Source organism: Cuculus canorus, chromosome 3 (assembly GCF_017976375.1).
Source record: "Cuculus canorus isolate bCucCan1 chromosome 3, bCucCan1.pri, whole genome shotgun sequence".
NCBI lineage: Eukaryota > Metazoa > Chordata > Aves > Cuculiformes > Cuculidae > Cuculus > Cuculus canorus.
In genome coordinates, this window is record NC_071403.1 from 66,330,395 (window position 1) to 66,348,057 (window position 17,663).

Genomic DNA, 17,663 nt, shown 5'->3' on the forward strand with positions numbered 1-17,663 from the left:
AAGATGTGAGATTGCAGGGAGAAGCAACGCAAAGACACACGAGAGGGCCAGAGGAAGAGACACGAAGATGTGGGACAGTGAGGAGAAACGATGCAAAGATATGGGACAGCGGGAAGAAGCAACCCCAAGAGTGGCAACACAAAAGGCTCAGCCAAGCTCCTCAGGCTGAAATGAGAAGACATTCAGAGAGCAGAGGCCCAGCAGATGGAGAAAAGGGTTTGGACTAGTGTCCCTGCTTTCCATCCATAGGTTGAACAGAAGTCAACAGTTCATTTACTGCCTACACTAGAAGAATCTTGCCCTGAAGAGGGCATAAACAAGAGAGTATGTATTTTACATGGACACAAAAAAGCTTCACCTTGCTTTGCTGACGCATTCTTCATTTCATATCCATTATCTGTAGGCTGTGTGTTCTTCCTACAGAAAAAGTCCTGCATTGCCTGAGCGAGGCAATTTCTGTCCTGATATAAAATACACACTGATAGGACACGATCGAGATGTCTTTACACACATAGCACACACACAAAACACGCAGCAAGTATAAACAGAATATATACAGATAAATGTATAGAGATACAAGTTGATAGATTTCTTTTGAGAACAAAGATAACCACACCCCCAGGCGCAGTCTATAGGGAACATCCACAGACACTGGATACTCTCCCAACAGGAAAAGAAGCCTCATCTGATTTCATCTTCCCAAGGCTTTTTTTCCTCTATTCAGAAGATACATCCTCTACACACAAAAAACGATGCAGACAGAGGAAGCACAACCACGTTGTTCCCTCCGTATGCGCCCTCTCTACACAGAACACACAGAACAGATGTACGACTGGTCAGCTGCGTGCACACTATGCAAAGCAGACAGAGAGCCGAGGGAAAGCTATGCTTCATGTTGAACAGATACTGTCTCTACATGGACCAGATTTTCAAGGCCGAGGGAGGAAGGGCATCTCTCTCTGTGTGCGCTGCCCTTACTTGGAACACATGCACATCAGGCCAGATCCTTTTTATTACTTTCCTTCCTGGGAACGTTCTTTAGTTAGGATTTTCCTAGAAGGCATCTGTATCTATGTAATGTAATTGAGAGACGTTTACTCTTCATCGATATGGCTGGGATGTAAGCATAGGAAGAGTCTCGCGTCAGAATGGTGACAAGCAATCTCCTGCTATTAACCATCACACATTCATTAGTATATAAAATATATTTAATTAAAACCAAAATGCCAAACACAAGGTTGGTGACGTTTCACGCAGCAGAGCCTTCACAGTGCCCGGCTGCAGACAACATCGGTCTGCACACTGTGAACAGAACGCGCTTCTGGAGACCAGAAGTATTCGAGACGCTAATGCTGTACGAGCTCAAAATCTGAACTCTCAACAGGCATAGCTAATGAATCTGGAGCAAAAGAAAGTGCTGTCTGATTCCTTCAGCTTCAGGAAGTCTAGTGGGAGACAGCCAAATGTGCAGTCAGTTGGATACAAGACTTCCAACTCATCTGACCGACAGTTACTGCAGGAAGAGAGATATAAATACAACAGAGGAAGCTGTTCACAGACAGAAAAGTTCATGCATGGTTCCATGCAAGTTTCTTTATGCTCTTCCTTTACTGATAACTCCATTACAAGGGATCCCAAACCCTCCATTTCTGAAGGTCTCATTCACTCAGGTTGCTTTTTCTCTGATATTTCATCCGCGCCTCCTGCATGAAGTTTCTGAAGGCTGGTTCTTCATGACTCTCCTCAGTAACTGTGGGGAAAAATTCACAGTTTAGCAGTACTTCAGCACTTGTTCTACTTTAAGAAAGCTTAGGGCTGAGCCAGTCAGAAGAAAACAAAGTCTATTTGACCTTCAACTTCACAACAACATCTTCAACTTCATTACAGGTGCCCCTGCCCATGCCAGGGAGGTTGGAACTCTATCATCTTTAGGGTCCCTTCCAACCCAAACCATTCTATGATTGTACAAAGCAAAAGAAATAAGTGACCCTAAAAATCAAAGGAACAGGGAAAGAATGAAGAACTTTAAGATTGCTCCAAGACCAGGGGTGACAGGAAAAGAGAAGAGAGCCAGGGCAGAAACTGTAAGACCAAAAAGATGATGAAATATTTTGCATTAATCAGGCTCAGAGCTGTGTGTTTCAAGGGCAAACACTTGTCTGGTTCACCTATTAAAAATAATTTCCTGAATAGAAAATGTACAAGTGAACTTTTACAAAGGCTAGAGAGCGATGCCGCTGGGCTGAGCACTGCAGCTGGGCTTCTGCTACAGATCCAGACACCTACACTTAGGTGACCGAATGTTTGTTTGTTTTCTAGGCTCTCATTACCATCAATCTATAATGAAATACAGAGGATACTTCCTGACTAGACAAGCAGCTTTTACACCAGACCAGATCCCTCATTCCCTTACCTTCATGGTCAATGTCATCGGTATCGCTGTCCCTCTCTTCTTCTTCATCAAGCATTCCTCGTGTTAGGATCAGCTCCGAGGGACCCATTGCAGAAGCATCATCAGACCCTGGAAGGGAACATAAGTGGCTCTATACAAACCAGCACAGCTCATGCCCTGACAATTTCTATTTGCAAATCAACGCAGCAATTAATACCTGCCCTGAAGGCACAGAAAGCTGCTTCTGCATTCCAGAGACACAGGACAGACTCTATCAGCATAATCGTATCAGCAACCTCAAAGAAGGCAACAGCTCAACCAATAGCAGAGCTTTCTCAAATACGAGAGCCTTCTCATGCTTCAATGTGACCACTGCACTTTTTCTGAAGTGTTTAATTACTGCTACCACTGCTGTGCCTGCACAGCAGGGTCTCTTCTTCTCATACTGACACATGGAAGAGCTCTGACCCATCCCGCAGAACAAAAGCCCCTCTCGTCTTTACTAACAGAAGCTGCTTTCACATTTGTACTGTGAAGACAGAAAGGCACCACAAAACTGCTCAAGGCAGACTCTTCAGAGAAGTTCTGCAGTAAACATCATCTTCTCGGTAAGGTACCTCCAACTGTGCTGCCCTGCATGCGTACGCTGCCCATGTCCTTCCACAAGTGTTCCAGCTGCTCTCTCTTTTGTTTATTTTGAGCTTCCTCCTGTGGGTACAAAGTTACACATGGATTCTGAGTGCAATTAGAACACCAGTAGAGGAGCCACCTCGCCCAGTGCCAGCAGCTTGTCCCTAGCCAGAAAGCAAAGCCAACGAGCAGGTCTTACATTACACACAAAGTTACACAGAACTTTGGGATAAACGTGGAAAGCAACCTCTAGCATGAGGGACTTGAGGAACATTTTCAGCAGCGCTGAGAAGCCAAACCCAGTGAAGCTGCACCTGCAGGGAACTGTTCTTTGGACAGCCAGAGCTCCGGGTGAAGCCACTGATTTTACTACTGCAATTCAGTCTCCAATATTCATTGTCTAAGTCAAAACCTCACTGACATGGAAGGACACAGTGATACTCCTAACAAATCGCTCTGTAAAGTTATTTATTTATAGAACAATCTCCATACTTCTGAATGGAAGATACAAAAATCCTTCCCAATCATTTTCATAGAATCAGATAATTGCTTGGTTGGAAAAGACCTTTGAGATCATCAAGTCCAACCATGCCCATTCACTACTGAACCAGATGCCTGAGCACCACATCTACCCATCTTTTAAACATTTCCAGGGATGGGGACTCCACCACTGCCTCAGGCAGCCTCTGCCAGTGTTTGACAACTCTTTTAGTGAAGAAATTTTTCCTGATGTCTACTCTAAACCTCCCCTGGTGCAGTTTGGGGTCATTTCTTCTCATCCTGTTGCCTGTCACTTGAGAGAAGAGACCAACACCCACCTCTCTACAATCTCCTTTCAAGTAATTGTAGACGGTGATGAGGTCTCCCCTCAGCCTCCTTTTCTCCGGACTAAACAGCCCCAGGTCCCTCTGCTACCTCTCATCAGACTCGTTCTCCAAACCCTTCCCAGCTGCGTTCCCCTCCTCCAGATGCGCTCCAGCCCCTCAATGTCTTTGCAGTGAAGGGCTCAAAACCAAATCCAGGATTTGAGGTGTAGCTTCACCAATGCCGAGTCCAGGGGCACAATCACTTCTGCTCCTGCTGGCCACACTGTTTCTGATACAGGCTAAGATGCCGTTGGCCTTCTTGGTCTTACTAAAAGTGACACCCAGATATTCAATAATTAAAAGCACTCACCAGTGTTTTTCTCAGGCGCTCGTATTCTGGACGATATTCTCTGAAAAGATAAATAAACAGAGTGCATTCAGTCTGAACTAATCCCTGATTTATATTAAGTCAGGATCATCTTAAAGGCTTTTTTCTACCCCAAAAGTTTTCTCTAGATTTTCATGTTTGAGAGACCTTTTCAGAAATGGTAATTTTTATCCAGATTTGGATTCCAAAACCAACAGATGCACAATAATTTAACACACTTCATTAAAATAGCAAACGTTTCTCACACCATCTTGTGGATAAGAAATTAAATGGATCCATTTCCTTCGGGAGAATAGTTCAGACCTTGATCACTGTATGGAATCAGAGAATGACTGCATGGATTTGCTGGCAGGGAAAGCTTCTACCTCTTCACTGAACAGGTAGCACAAAACTTCACCACAGAATAGTTCCTTCTGACTGCTGTTTTTTATGCTGCCTCTGCACCTAAGTTTATTAGAAGCCCTAAGCTACCTTGGCTGTGAACAGCGAACAGTGCTTCAAACCAGAGCGGGCTGAGGAATTAGTAACTGCAGCCAGCAGTGAGCCCTGGAAGCCACGAGGGCAACCATGTCCTGGGGCGCATCCAGCACTGCATTCCCAGCCAGGTGAGGGGAGGGGATTGTCCCACTCTGCACTGGTGCAGCCTCACCCTGAGCACTGGGAGCAGTTCTGGGGCCACAGGATAAGGATCTAAAGCTGCTGGAGAACGTTCAGAGGAGAGACAGTGCTGGGGAAGGGTTTAGAGGGAAAGCGCGTGAGGAGCGGCTGAAGTCACTCGGTCCCCTCAGCCTGGAGAAGAGGAGGCTGAGGGGAGACCTCATCACGGGCTGCAGCTTCCTCACATAGAGAGAAGAAGCAGGCACTGAGCTCTTCTCTCGAGAGAAAATAGCAGGAAGATGAGCCAGGGGAGGGTTAGGTTGGACGCTAGGAAAAAGTTCTTCCCCCAGAGGGTGGTGGAGCACTGGAACAGCTCCCCAGGGAAGCAGTCACGGCACCAAGCCTGAAAATATTCCAGAAGAGTTCAGCCAATGCCCTCAGATCCACGGTGTGAATGGTGGGGTTGTCCTATGGGACAGGAGTTGGACTCAATGATCCCTGTAAGTCCCAACTCAGGTCATTCTACACTCCTATGATTCAGCAAAAGTTCACTGGGACAGGGAGCAATGGCTACCACCTTACCTCTCGTACTCATCTACAGCTTTCGACAGCTGAACAAAGAAATCATCCAGTCCTGTGCCAAGCACAGCAGAAACACCAACCACCTGTAAAATAAAACCAAAGACCAGAACTGAAGAGGAACTGAATCGAGTTTTTTGGTAACTGATGAGAAGATTAAGCAGTAGCTTTAAAAAATAAAATCAAACCACAGAACTAAACTAAAAAAAACACAGAGGAATCTAATGACACATTTAATAATGAATCCAATTATCACAGCAGCATAAGAGTGTACAGCAACACCTCTGCTCCTATTATTTCCTACTTCCAGCCTCTTTCTCCACCTGCTGTTAATGTTTGCTGCCTTCAGTTATGGTTGAGGTTTTTGGTTGATTTTGGTTTGTTGTTTTTTTTTTTCCTGTTCCTTCCTTCTTTCTTTCTCTCTCTTAGCTCAGGAACCTGGGTTTTCCCACTTGCTTTACAAATTTTACCACAAGAAAAGTTTGTATTTAGCTGGCGCACATTTTAAAAGGGTTAACCCAACCACCAGAACAGCAAGAGATGGAGAATTTCACCAGTTACCATGGTGCTACGTTCAAAAACCACATCTGGTTTCTAACTTGAACTTGTCTGTCATTGCACTTCTGGCCATTTCTTCTGCTTTTATTGAATCAATTATCTAAAAACAGAATTATAGAATGGGTGGAAGGAACCTTTACAGGTCACCCAGTCCAATGCCCCTGCAGTGAGCAGGGACATCTTTAACCAGGTCAGTTAAAGATGCTCAGAGCCCCATCCAACCTAACCTTGAAAGTTTCCAGAGACAGAGGCTCCACCTCCCTGGGCAACTTGGGCCAGTGTTTCACCACCTTCATTGTAAACAATTTCTTCCTAAGATCTAGTCTAAACTTCTCTTTTAGTTTAAAACCATTCCCCCTTGTCCTGTCGCTACAGGACCTGCTAAAAAGATTTCCCCATCTTTCTTATCAGTACTGAAAGGCAGCTATAAGGCCTCCTCAGAGCCTTCTCCTCTCCAAGAGGCCCCAACTCTCTCAGCCTGTCCTCATACAGGAGGTGCTCCAGGCCTTTAATCATTTTAATGTCCTCCTCTGGACCTGCTCCAATAGATCCACGTCCCTCCTGTGCTAAGGGCTCCAGAGCTGGACCCCTCACCCTTTAATACCTTTAATTAAGACTACTACCAGCCAATACTTGTGACCCTTAAGAAACTTGCATCCACTCATGGAAATTCTCCCTCTTTTTCTTAACCAAGACAGTCCAAACTGTTCTCAATTGTTAGACTTTTGCCATCGCAGCCTTGCTGTTTATCGATAGTGCAGCAAATATGCAGGCAGTCACATTTTTCCAAAAAGCACTGGTCTCAGCACTGTGCCAATATATATTAATATTTACACTTTAATTGCAAATAAGTACAATCTGCCTTCTACTCCATAATCATCTGTATGTTTCCTGCTCTCAGTCTACTCTTCCAGTAGCTATGGCAGCACACGAAATCAGACTAGCAAATAAAGACTGTGAAGTCCTGTACATGGCACCACTGCAACCTGTTTGAAACACTGCTCCACACAGGACATTTAGAATCATGGAATCATGGAATGGTTCTACAGGAGGACAGAGTGGCTGAGGTTGGAAGATACCCGCAGAGATCATCTAGTCCAGCCTCTAGGATTAACTAGAACAAATTGCTCACAATCTTCTCCAAGTCTAGTTTGAGTAACTTCAAGGATGGAGACTCCACAGTTTTTCTAGACCATCTGTTCAAGCGCTAATCAGTAAAATTACAGAAATTATTTTTCCTCTTCCATTTAAACAGTTTCTTCTATTTTGCCGTGCCTGTTGCCACTTGTCCTTTCACTGGGCACCACTGAGAACAACCTGTCTCTCTCTTCCTTAGACCCTCCCATCGGGAATTTATACACATCGATAATATCCCCCTTGAGCTTTCCCTTCTCCAGGCTTTTATGAGAGGTGGCAAAAAAAGGGAAGACTCCTACCTTCAGTGAACTGTAGAATTCATCCAACACTAAACTCATAGAGCGGGTCAGGTTACTGACGTAGGATGTCTCCTGATTCAGTGCATCCTGAAAAGTCTCAAAGTCCTGCATCCATTCTACCGCGAAACTGTGGTCGATGATGTCAGTCTGGAAGAAGAGAAAACTGTCAGAAGTAACAACAATGAAATCTCAACCTTAGGCTGTTAAGTGGACAAATAACCAACTCCCACTTTAAACTTTCTTTCAAAATGCTGATCTTTTTACAATATTCAGCCCTGAAGTTTCTCATGCTCTGTTTTTATCCAACCAATTACTTGAATACAGGACGAGAAGAAGACCTCCCACTATCCCAGTCTTATGAAGGCAATGTTTAAGGAAACAATCATACATCTAAAGGCTGCTTTAGTGGAAACGGACATCCAGAAATTGCACAATACACAAGGCAGTTTAAGTTGTAAATATTATATTGGATGATTGATGCCAGACAAGAACAGTCCTCATTGGAGATCCCAGCCTTTCCTGATCAGCTGGCAGCTAAGCAGGGAGAAGGAGACAGTGCCATGTTGGGTAGCAGTCAACTCAATCTTTACAAAGCAAGCAATGCTCTGATCTGAAGATGTTCTCATTTGAACTCAGTGCGAGATGATGGACACACAGACAGGAGATGGTTCCAGAATTTTACACGGATTCATATGCTAACAGCCTATTAAGGAAGTTCATAAACATATCTTACCACATGAATATCCAGTATTATCACAATACAGAGGTGTCTAAAACTGATACATTTCATTTCCCAGCACCAATGGGAAGGAGAAAAATAGATAAAGAGAGTATTCATAGAATCATGGAATGGTTTGGGCAGGAAGGGACCTTAAAGCTCATTCAGTTCCAACCCCCTGCCATGTGCAGGGTCATCTCCCACTGGATCCGGTTTCTCCAAGCCCCATCCAACCTGGTCTTCAACACATCCAGGGATGGGGCGGCCACCACTTTTGTGGGCAACTTGGGCCAGAGCCTCACTACACTCATCATGAAGAATTTCTTCCTAAGATCTAATCTAAATCTTTCCCCTTCCAACTTAAAGCCATTTCCCCTTTGTTCTATCCCTGCACACTCTTGTAAAAAGTCCCTCCCTAGCTTTCCTGTAGCCTCCTTCATGTCCTGGAGAGCCACTATAAGGTCTCCCCAGAGCCTTCTCTTCTCCAGGCTAAACAACCCTAACTCTGTCAGCCTGTCCTCACAAGCAAAAGTGCTCCAGCACTCCGATCAACTTTGTGATCCTCCTTGGGACCTGTTCCAACAGCTGGGCATTCCAGAATTGTACACAGGGTGCCAGGTGGGGTCTCACAAGAGCAGAGTAGAGGAGCAGAATGACCTCTCTCGCCCTGCTGGCCACGCTTCTTTTGATGCGGCCCAGGACATGGTTTGGCTTTCTGGGCTTCAAGCGCACATTGCCAGTTCTTGTTGAGCTTCTCAACAATCGGCACCCCAAGTCCTTCTCCTCAGGGCTGCTCTCAATCATGTCATCAGTGAGCCCGTTTCAAAACCGTAGCCTGCCCTGACCCAGGTGTAGGACCTTGCACTCAGCCTTGTTGAATCTCGGGAGGTTCACTCACAGCCCCACTTCTCAAGCCTGTCCCGATCCCTCTGGATGACTTCCCATCCTTCTGGTGTGACAACTGCATCACTCAGCCTGGTGTCATCTGTCCCTAGCATTATTCAAGAGATTCAAGACAGAACTGAATCCATCAAGGGTCAAAGCCTAAGGATTTACAGTTTTCTTCATTAAATTCTATAAAATCAAATCAAGTCTAAAAATTACATTACTTTTTTTCCTCTGCAAATCTCAACATTGCTTAAGCCTATGTGTTTCTCACTGCACATCAGTCCCTTGGGATTCTTTTAATCTCACCAAGAGTCAATTTTAAAATGCTTGTAAAAAGCTCTTCACATGCTGTTGGCTTTACTTTTTACTGAAGGCTAAACATCAGATCGCAATGAAGTTCAAGGTTACAAATCCTAAATCTTGGGTCTGCCTTTCCTCATACGCACTGATGGAATCCCATTTCTTTCAGTCCTTAAATAAATGTGGTTTTTCTTATAAGAGAATGATTTTCTACAGAAAAAGCCTAACAGCTTCTTCTGAAATTACTATCTAGAGTTGGAAAGAAAACCATGCACAAGAACTTGCTAAGTAGGCGAGCAGCTATCAGGGACACAGGTGGTTTGGTCACTGGGAAGACGTGCGAAGTGGAGTCACCAGACACTGACCCTACTCTGCTGGAGTGAGGTGAAATTCCACATTCAAAACATGGGTTTTGAATAAGCAGGCAGCCATCACGCAGTTCTCACTGCTGCTGAGCAGAAACAATCAGCGATTACAACGATTGTTCTGTAAAGAGGGGACTGTAAGGGTGGACTCAGTAATGAACTTACCCTTAGTTATAAAGGAAAGTTTCATTATTGCCTGGAGTTGAGATGCAAAGCATCTTCCAAATTGTTAGCATCACCTCTAAATTGGATGTCTGGGTGCAACTGCACATCTCTGATTCTTCTGCTTTTGCACACTAGCTTAAAGAATCCTTTTAGATGCAGTTTTAAGCCTGCAGCTCCCTCCCCACCTCTCTTTTTCCAGAAAATCTCTTATTGTAGTAAGACAAAGACACTACAGCAAAGCAAGCTACACAGAACAACGTTCCACCAACACACAACCTATAGCTTTAACTTACCTTGTTCATGACCACAATGAAAGGCAGCTTTGTCTTGTACAGGATACTGAGGGGAACAAAAAAAAAACCCCACAAAAATTATTAAATCTCACCAGAATAGAAATTTAAATCTTACTAGAACAGAAAAGTTAAGCACACACCATCCATGCCAAACAGAATCCATTTGACTTCAAAAGACAATTCTTTTCCTCCACATCAATTAGAACATAATTTTCACCCAGGTCCTGCTTACCATAGTGAATCAAAACACCTCTCCCTCAAGATGTGAGCTCACATCTGTAAGACATAAAATCTCCTTCCGCACACCCAGTTGATTTTGAGTACTATTTTCTGTGACTTTCAGATCCCAGTTTTTAATTCTCTTCACCTTTTTTAATTATTTTGACTCAAACCTTAGGTTCTGTGTTATTATTTGTGAATCAAGCAACGAAGTCAAATAACTCAAAACATCTATAAAGCAAAACTACCTCAAAACATGAGTCTACATATTCATTTTCCTGTATATTCTAGCATCTTGTTCAACTCCCATGCCGGAAAACACAGCATGAGATAAGACATTTTGCATACTCCTATCACAGCAATATGGCTTTTGACCTCAGTACAAGGACTAATAGGGTTTTGAAAATCTTTTAGCAACGTTTACCATAAATTATTATGACAGCTCTAGATGTGTTGAGTTTTACATAGGTATTTAGTCGCTGGCTTAACACGAAAGAAAACATAAATCCATGTACGAGGAGGAAGACAACAAATCAAGAACTCCAGGCCATGCTGAGCTCCAAACAAAGAATCACTGAGAGTACCAATAATATTAAAAAATAGAATAAAGCATTACGAGTTTACAAGAAGGAGCTTAAACTCGTCTAATCTGATAAATCTTAGATAAATTATGTTAAAAGCAACAGGTAATGTGCTAGAGCTCATGCAACCAGCCGTCATCACACTAAGGTCTCATGGGTTATTTACTGACCCAGTGACCTCCAGCTGTCCACTGGCACCTAAATTGTTTTGCTTATCCAATGGCAAAACCACTAAGAGATGGAACAACCAAAGCAACAGATAAAGCAGATATGAGCTGGCAATGGGTGCTTGCAGCCCAGAAAGCCAACCGTATGCTGGGCTGCATCAAAAGAAGCGTGGCCAGCAGGGCAGGGGATGGAATTCTGTCCCTCTGCTCCGCTCTCAGAGATCCCATCTGGCGCCCTGTGTCCAGCGCTGGAGACCACAGCACAAGAAAGACAGTGACCTGTTGGAGTGGGACCAGAGAAGGCCACAAAAACAATCTGAGGGCTGGAGCACCTCTGCTATGAGGAAAGGCTGTGAGAGAAGAGATTGTTTAGCCTGGAGAAGAGAAGGCTCCAGGGAGACCTTATTGCAGCCCTTCAGTATTGAAAGGGGCCTGATAAAATACTGACTTTTTGATAGGGCCTGTAGAGACCGGACAAGAGTCAATGGCTGTAAAGAGAAAGAGGGCAGGTTCAGATTGTACATAAGGAAGAGATTATTTTATGATGACAGCAGCAAGGCGTTGGAGCAGGCTGCCCAATCCCTGGAGGTGTTCAAGGTCAAGTTGGATGGCGCTTTGAGCAACCTGATCCAGTGGGAGATGTCCCTGTTCACAGAAGAGCATTGGACTGGACGGGCTTTAAAGATCCCTTCCAACCCAAAACATTCCATGAATCTCCTCCACAATAAGTATCACAGACATAGAAAGCAGATGGACTGCACTTTTGGTTTTCCTTACCTGCAGGCATACAGCATGTTGGACATAAAGGTGATGGGGTTGGTACTGCGAGAGGTGTCCATCACATAAACAACAACTGAGGGAAAAGAGGAAGCCTGGAAACACAAAGAGACATTTTAATTAGAACGCACATGCTGTGCAACAGCCTCTTCCTTTACACAGCCTCACTGCCAAGAGTGAAGACCTCATTGCGCTCTACAGCTTCCTCACACAGGGAGGAGGAGGAGCAGGTGCTGAGCTCTTTTCTCTGACCCAAGGGAACGACAGCAGGATGCACCGGGGGAGGGTTAGGTTGGACATTAGGAAAAGTTTTCTCACCCAGAGGGTGGTGGAGCACTGGAACAGCTCCTCAGGGAAGCAGTCACAGCGTCAAGCCTGACAGTATTCCAGAAGTGTTTGGACAATGCACTCAGACCCACAGTGTGAAAGGGGGGGTTGTCCCATGGGACAGGAGTTGGACTTGATGATCATAGAATCATGGAATGGTTTGGGTTGGAAGGGATCTCAAAGACCATCCATTTACAACCCCTGCCATAGGCAAGGACATCTCCCACTGGATCAGGTTGCTCAAAGCCTCATCCAACCTCACCTTAAACACCTCCAGGCATGGGGCAGCCACCTGGGCCAGGGCCTTCCCACCCTCACAGGAAAACATTTCTCCCTGAGATCTCATCTCAATCTCCCCTCTTTCAGCTTAAAACCATTCCCCTCATCCTGTCCCTGCACTCTGTGGTCAAGAGCCCCTCCCCAGCTTTCCTGCAGGCCTGCTGGAAGGCTGCTTGTGGGTCCCTTCTAACTCAGGCCGTTCTATGATTCTAAGTCACACAGAAAGCACTTACCAAGGCCTCGGTTATGATGGTTCCCGATGCTGACCAGGTGAAGACCTCAATTTGCCCGGGTGTGTCAATAATAACATACCTGTTCACAGGTCACCACAACAAACAACAAAGGAAAATTAGTGAAGCACAAGGTCCTGATTCAACCAGATCATCACAAGCACATAATAAAAATAGACACAACCACCCTGTTAGAGATCAGAAAAGCTTCTCCCAAATACTGACAAGATTTATGAGCATGCCTGAAAATGTCCTTTGTGCTTTGTAACCAAGCAGCATGTTCTCTCTCCAGATTCTACTAAAGGTGAAGGCACCGATTTTGCACACACTTGTACTGCAATCTCTTTAGAATTAACTGTTGCCTATCTGAACACCGCATGAGAAAAAAATGACAGTCTAGTGGAGGACAAGGAAAGCAGGACTGGAATCAACAGGCATTTATTTGATATATCCAAAGAAAGCCTAGTTCATCTGTTCTAATTCTGTGCCATTTTCCATGTAAAACTTATACCAAAGCTGAAAAACAACTAGGACACATGCAACCTTTGTAGGATTTCCCATACTGACCCCAATAAAGTAGAACTTGGTAGAATTTACTCACTTCGATGCATTTCGTCTTTTTTCAATAAACTTCATCACCTGATTGAAAAAGGAGGAGCAAACTTTGTATTTAGGCTCACGGGAGGAAACTTTCATAACCATTCAGTAGCAGAAATCACATGCACAGACCATCAGGTTGCCCAGAGGAGTGGTGGCTGCCCCATCTCTGGAGGTGTTCAAGGCCAGGCTGGATGAGGCCTTGGGCAGCCTGATCTAGTGGACATGTCCCTGCCCATGGCAGGGGGGTTGGAACTGGATGATCTTTAAGATCCCTTCCAACCCAAACTATTCTATGATTTTATGATCAAAAGAAAAGTATCTCAGCTTTCAACATGTGGAAATGCCCCACTAAGAAAGGGTGGAAAATGTTCAAACACTGCATAGGACAAAGACAACCCTGATTTTGCCTGTGTTCTAGCACTTGGCTAAAGAAATGGTTTAAACAAACACAGCGATTCCCTACCTTTTTACCATCTAATATCTAGCAGAAGTTTCCACCCCGGTGCTGATTTGGCATTAGGATTTAAGAGATTCAGCCAATTATCCAATAACCCGAGGTAAACAACCCGTTTCCAGAAGTGAGTTTCCCTACTTCCATACCAGACCATTCACATATAAGATTTCATAGCAAACACACCACGACAGAACAGCTACGTACAAAAACTAAAGAATGTGCTATACAGGTGGCTTTTGAATTTTACTTTTTAAAAAGATAGAAAAAATGAAATCTCATAAAAATGCACTTTGGCTGCTTTGAAGAATACATGGTTCTGTATGGAGAATACTCCATCTCCAAAGAAATGCAAGGAAGCTAATAAACCCAGCACTCTCCAAGGCTCCAAACGGACAAGGAACTCCACAGTCTCACAGCATCACACAAACACAACCTTGTACCTGGTCAAACCTTGTAGCAAAGAGGTTGAGAGAGGTCACTATTCCACCGTTTGGGCCTAGCCCGTATCTAGATGACTCATTTAGGAAAGCAGATGAATATGCAAGATCTCAGAGAGGTCGTTTGTCAGTTCTGATAAAGCTGGCCATGTACAACACATTGGATGCCTTGCTGCAAGGGACAAAACCCTAACGCACAATCAAGCCTTCTAAGTGACACCAAGCTGAACAAACAGAGTGCGGTCTCTCTTTTGCCCAAACGTGTGACTGGCCAAAGGAGAAGGGGCTGTGCCGTGGCTTCCCCTCGCTGTCATTCAAGCATTACCATTCTGGCCAAAGAGAAAACACACATGTATGTTTACATCGAAGTCACCTTTGTCTTTCCAGAAAGACTTACAACACAGCCAGTAACTGAGAATTTAGCAGTGCCCTGAGTGCACTCAATATTAAGAATTTATACTTCAAAAGAAAATTAAATATCTATTGCATAAATATTTTTAACAGAATTTAAACAATAATAAAAGGTTGTAAGGATACTCAAAAGCGTCAGCTTATATATGAAGATTTCACAATCCTTTCTCATGCATGCAGAGCTGTTTGCTCATTATCTCCAAAGAAAAAGAATCTTGTGTGTGCAGAAGATCTTAAAGATGAAGATTTCTCAATCCTTTTTCATGTATACCGAGCTGGGTAATAATTATCTTTAACAAAACGAAGAACTCTGTGTGTGCAGAAGCAACAGGCTCTTTTCACAACATCCAAGATTTCAAATACCATTATTTAGACAAAAAAAAAAAAGGATACTGCTTCATTACTTCTTTGTATTTCACAGTGTCCCTGATATCTAGAGAAAGAAGACAATAAATTATCCTTCTTCATCAGTTCGCTGACAGGGGAAAGCCCTTCTCTATCTAGCAAGTCTCCTTTTGTCTCAGTAACAGATCTAGCGTCAACAGGAAACACCTCCCAAGGAGAATAAACGAAATCCAACAGATTTGCTATGCTCTCAATATGCACATGAAACTAATTAATTCACAGGAAACACCACCAATTTGGGCATTTTGCAGCAACCGCTTCAGCTGAATTTTATTCTCCATTGACCAACACCAGTTAACAAAACACATGTATCTAACATTACGAGTTACCCAGCACTAGAGCACATAATCACTTACTCATCTGCTGCCAATAAAACAACCTGCTATCCACGATGCCTCTCCTATCCTCTGGAGAGGCAAGCCAGCAAATTTCAGGAAGTAAGAGACAAGACAGACCCTCACAATCTGCTGAGCTCTCCAGAATGACTAAATATAAGGTCTACTTTGCTCTTAAGGCATTTTCTCTAAAGTTCATGTATTTTAAAGTGTTTTAAAGATGCTATTTGGAGGCATACAGTTCCCGCTGTACTGGATGATGGGAATCAGACTGGATCCGCTAATAAGTTCATCAACAACAAAGAGAAATACCACAAGGACCCAAACACAACAAATCACACTGGATAATGTGAAAAAAAAAAAAAAGTATAAGCACATTAAGAGAATGCCTTTAATCCTAAAAATTCACATAGTATAGACTAACAGGGGAAAGGAGTTAAATAAAAAAAAGAATCTTAAAGCTCTTCCTCTCTTCCTGTATCAGGACCTGGAATCTCTCGGAGAACGTGAACAACCAAATACCTCACACACCCTACTCCCACAAAACACAGGAAAAGCAGTACAAAAATGGAGTTTGCTTACTTACAGCACAGCACACACACCCTCTCCCTGGTAGCCCAATGAACCAGCCTTTCTGCTGCAGGAACTCCTCTACCCCAGGAGAGTGTCCACTGCTGGACACCCCCTGCTCTGGGACCACCAGTTCCAAGACCCTCCACCCCAGGACACCCCTTGCTGCCCCAGGATCCCTCCCCTCATCCCAAGAACCCCCACCCTCTGCCTCAGGACCCTCTCCCCCGACCCTAGGAACCTCCATCCAGACATCTCTCTATCCACAGTTCCAGGACATCCCCCTCCCCTACTAGGTGTCCCCAGCACTCTCCCCATCCACTCCCCAGCCCCAAGACTGCCTCCCACCCAGGGTCTCCCCTCTCCCCAGCCCCAAGAGCCCTCCACACCCAGGATCAACCCCTGCGAATCTCCCCCAGCCCCACGACCAGGTCCTACCCAGAATCTCCCCCCTCTCCAGGGACCCTGCCCAAGATTACCCAGCCCCAGGAATCCCCCTTCCTCAGCTCCAAGGCACCCCCAAGCCGAGGGTATCCTCCCATCCCTGCCCAAGATCTCCCACCAACCCACCCAGGCCCTCTCCAACCCCGGAGCCCCCACCTTCCCAGGACCTCCCTCTTCCCCAGCCCCAAGACCACCATCACCCAGGATCTCCCCCACCCAGCATCTTCCCCCTCTCCAGCCCCAGGACCCCCCTTCTGCCTAGGATTTCATCTCTCCCAACCCCAGATTCTCCCCCTCCCGCACGCCAGGATCCCCGCTCTCCAGCCCCAGGACGCTCTCTTCCCCGCTCAGGATCTCCTCCCTCCTTCAGTCCCGGGCTTCCTGCCATCCAGCACCTTCCCCCTCCCCAGACCCAAGACCGCCTCTCCACCCAGGATCTCCGCGGCCTCCCCGGCTCCAGCCCCAGAACACCCTCCTCCACCTGTCTGGGATCCCCCCATTCTCCTCCAGCCCCAGCATCTCACACCCCCCATTCTCCTCCAGCCCCGGCATCTCACACCCCCCATTCTCCTCCAGCCCCGGCATCTCACACCCCCCATTCTCCTCCAGCCCCGGCATCTCCCCTCCCCCATTTTCCTCCAGCCTCGGCATTCTACACCCCCCCCCCCACATCCATTCTCCTCCAGCCCCATCATACTCCCCCCCCCCATTCTCCTCCAGCCCCAGCATCCCCTCCTCCATTCTCCTCCAGCCCCGGCATCCTCCCCCTACACTCTCCTCCACCCCAGGGGATCCCCTCTCCTCCAAAAGCCCCCCCGGTGAAGCCACCGCGCTCACCGATGTTGGCGGGGAAGGGCAGGTCGCGCACGGCGGGGTCCAGGTTGATCACGTAGGGCGGGCAACGCCGCCCGTGCAGCTCCGCCGCCAGGCGCTGCGGGAACACGCAGAGCCATCAGTCCCTGCCGGGAGGGGGCGGCAAGGGGATACGGGCGGGAATGTCAACCCCTCACCTGCACGAAGGTGGTTTTCCCGGAGCCGGCCATGCCCAACACCAGCACGCACACTGGCGACGGAGACGTAGCCTCCTCCATCTTCCCAGCACCCGCTCCTACTTCCGGTGCGCCCGCTGCCGCCATCTTCCCAGCGCCCACCCCTACTTCCGGCGCACGAACCGCCCCATCCTCTCTGAGCCCGCACTTACTTCCGGTTCCCCCACCGCCCCATCCTTCCTGAGCCCTCCCCTACTTCCGGTACGTTTGCCTCTCCCATCTTCTCTGCGCTCTCCCCCTACTTCCGGTACGCCTGCCGCCCC

General features: G+C 46.0%; 1 protein-coding gene across 2 annotated transcripts; it reads right to left on the reverse strand.

Moving 5' to 3' along the window:
* Positions 1–1,057: 1,057 nt before the first annotated feature.
* GPN1 (GPN-loop GTPase 1) lies at positions 1,058–17,524 on the reverse strand. 2 transcript variants are annotated; one of them, XM_009569064.2, is made up of 14 exons: positions 17,362–17,524; positions 17,189–17,282; positions 14,991–15,030; positions 14,190–14,256; positions 13,297–13,334; positions 12,699–12,777; positions 11,860–11,954; positions 10,116–10,161; positions 7,387–7,533; positions 5,396–5,478; positions 4,199–4,238; positions 3,010–3,100; positions 2,414–2,521; positions 1,095–1,750 (listed from the first exon to the last, which is right to left on the reverse strand). In XM_009569064.2, exons 1-14 carry the CDS (start codon positions 17,485–17,487, stop codon positions 1,659–1,661), a joined length of 1,146 nt encoding a protein of 381 aa, XP_009567359.2. In that variant the 5' UTR covers positions 17,488–17,524; the 3' UTR covers positions 1,095–1,658. The 2 variants fall into 2 exon arrangements, with proteins under 2 accessions (XP_053917975.1, XP_009567359.2); XM_054062000.1 differs by lacking the exons at positions 14,190–14,256; positions 14,991–15,030; positions 17,362–17,524 and having other exon boundaries at positions 1,058–1,750.
* Positions 17,525–17,663: the final 139 nt, after the last annotated feature.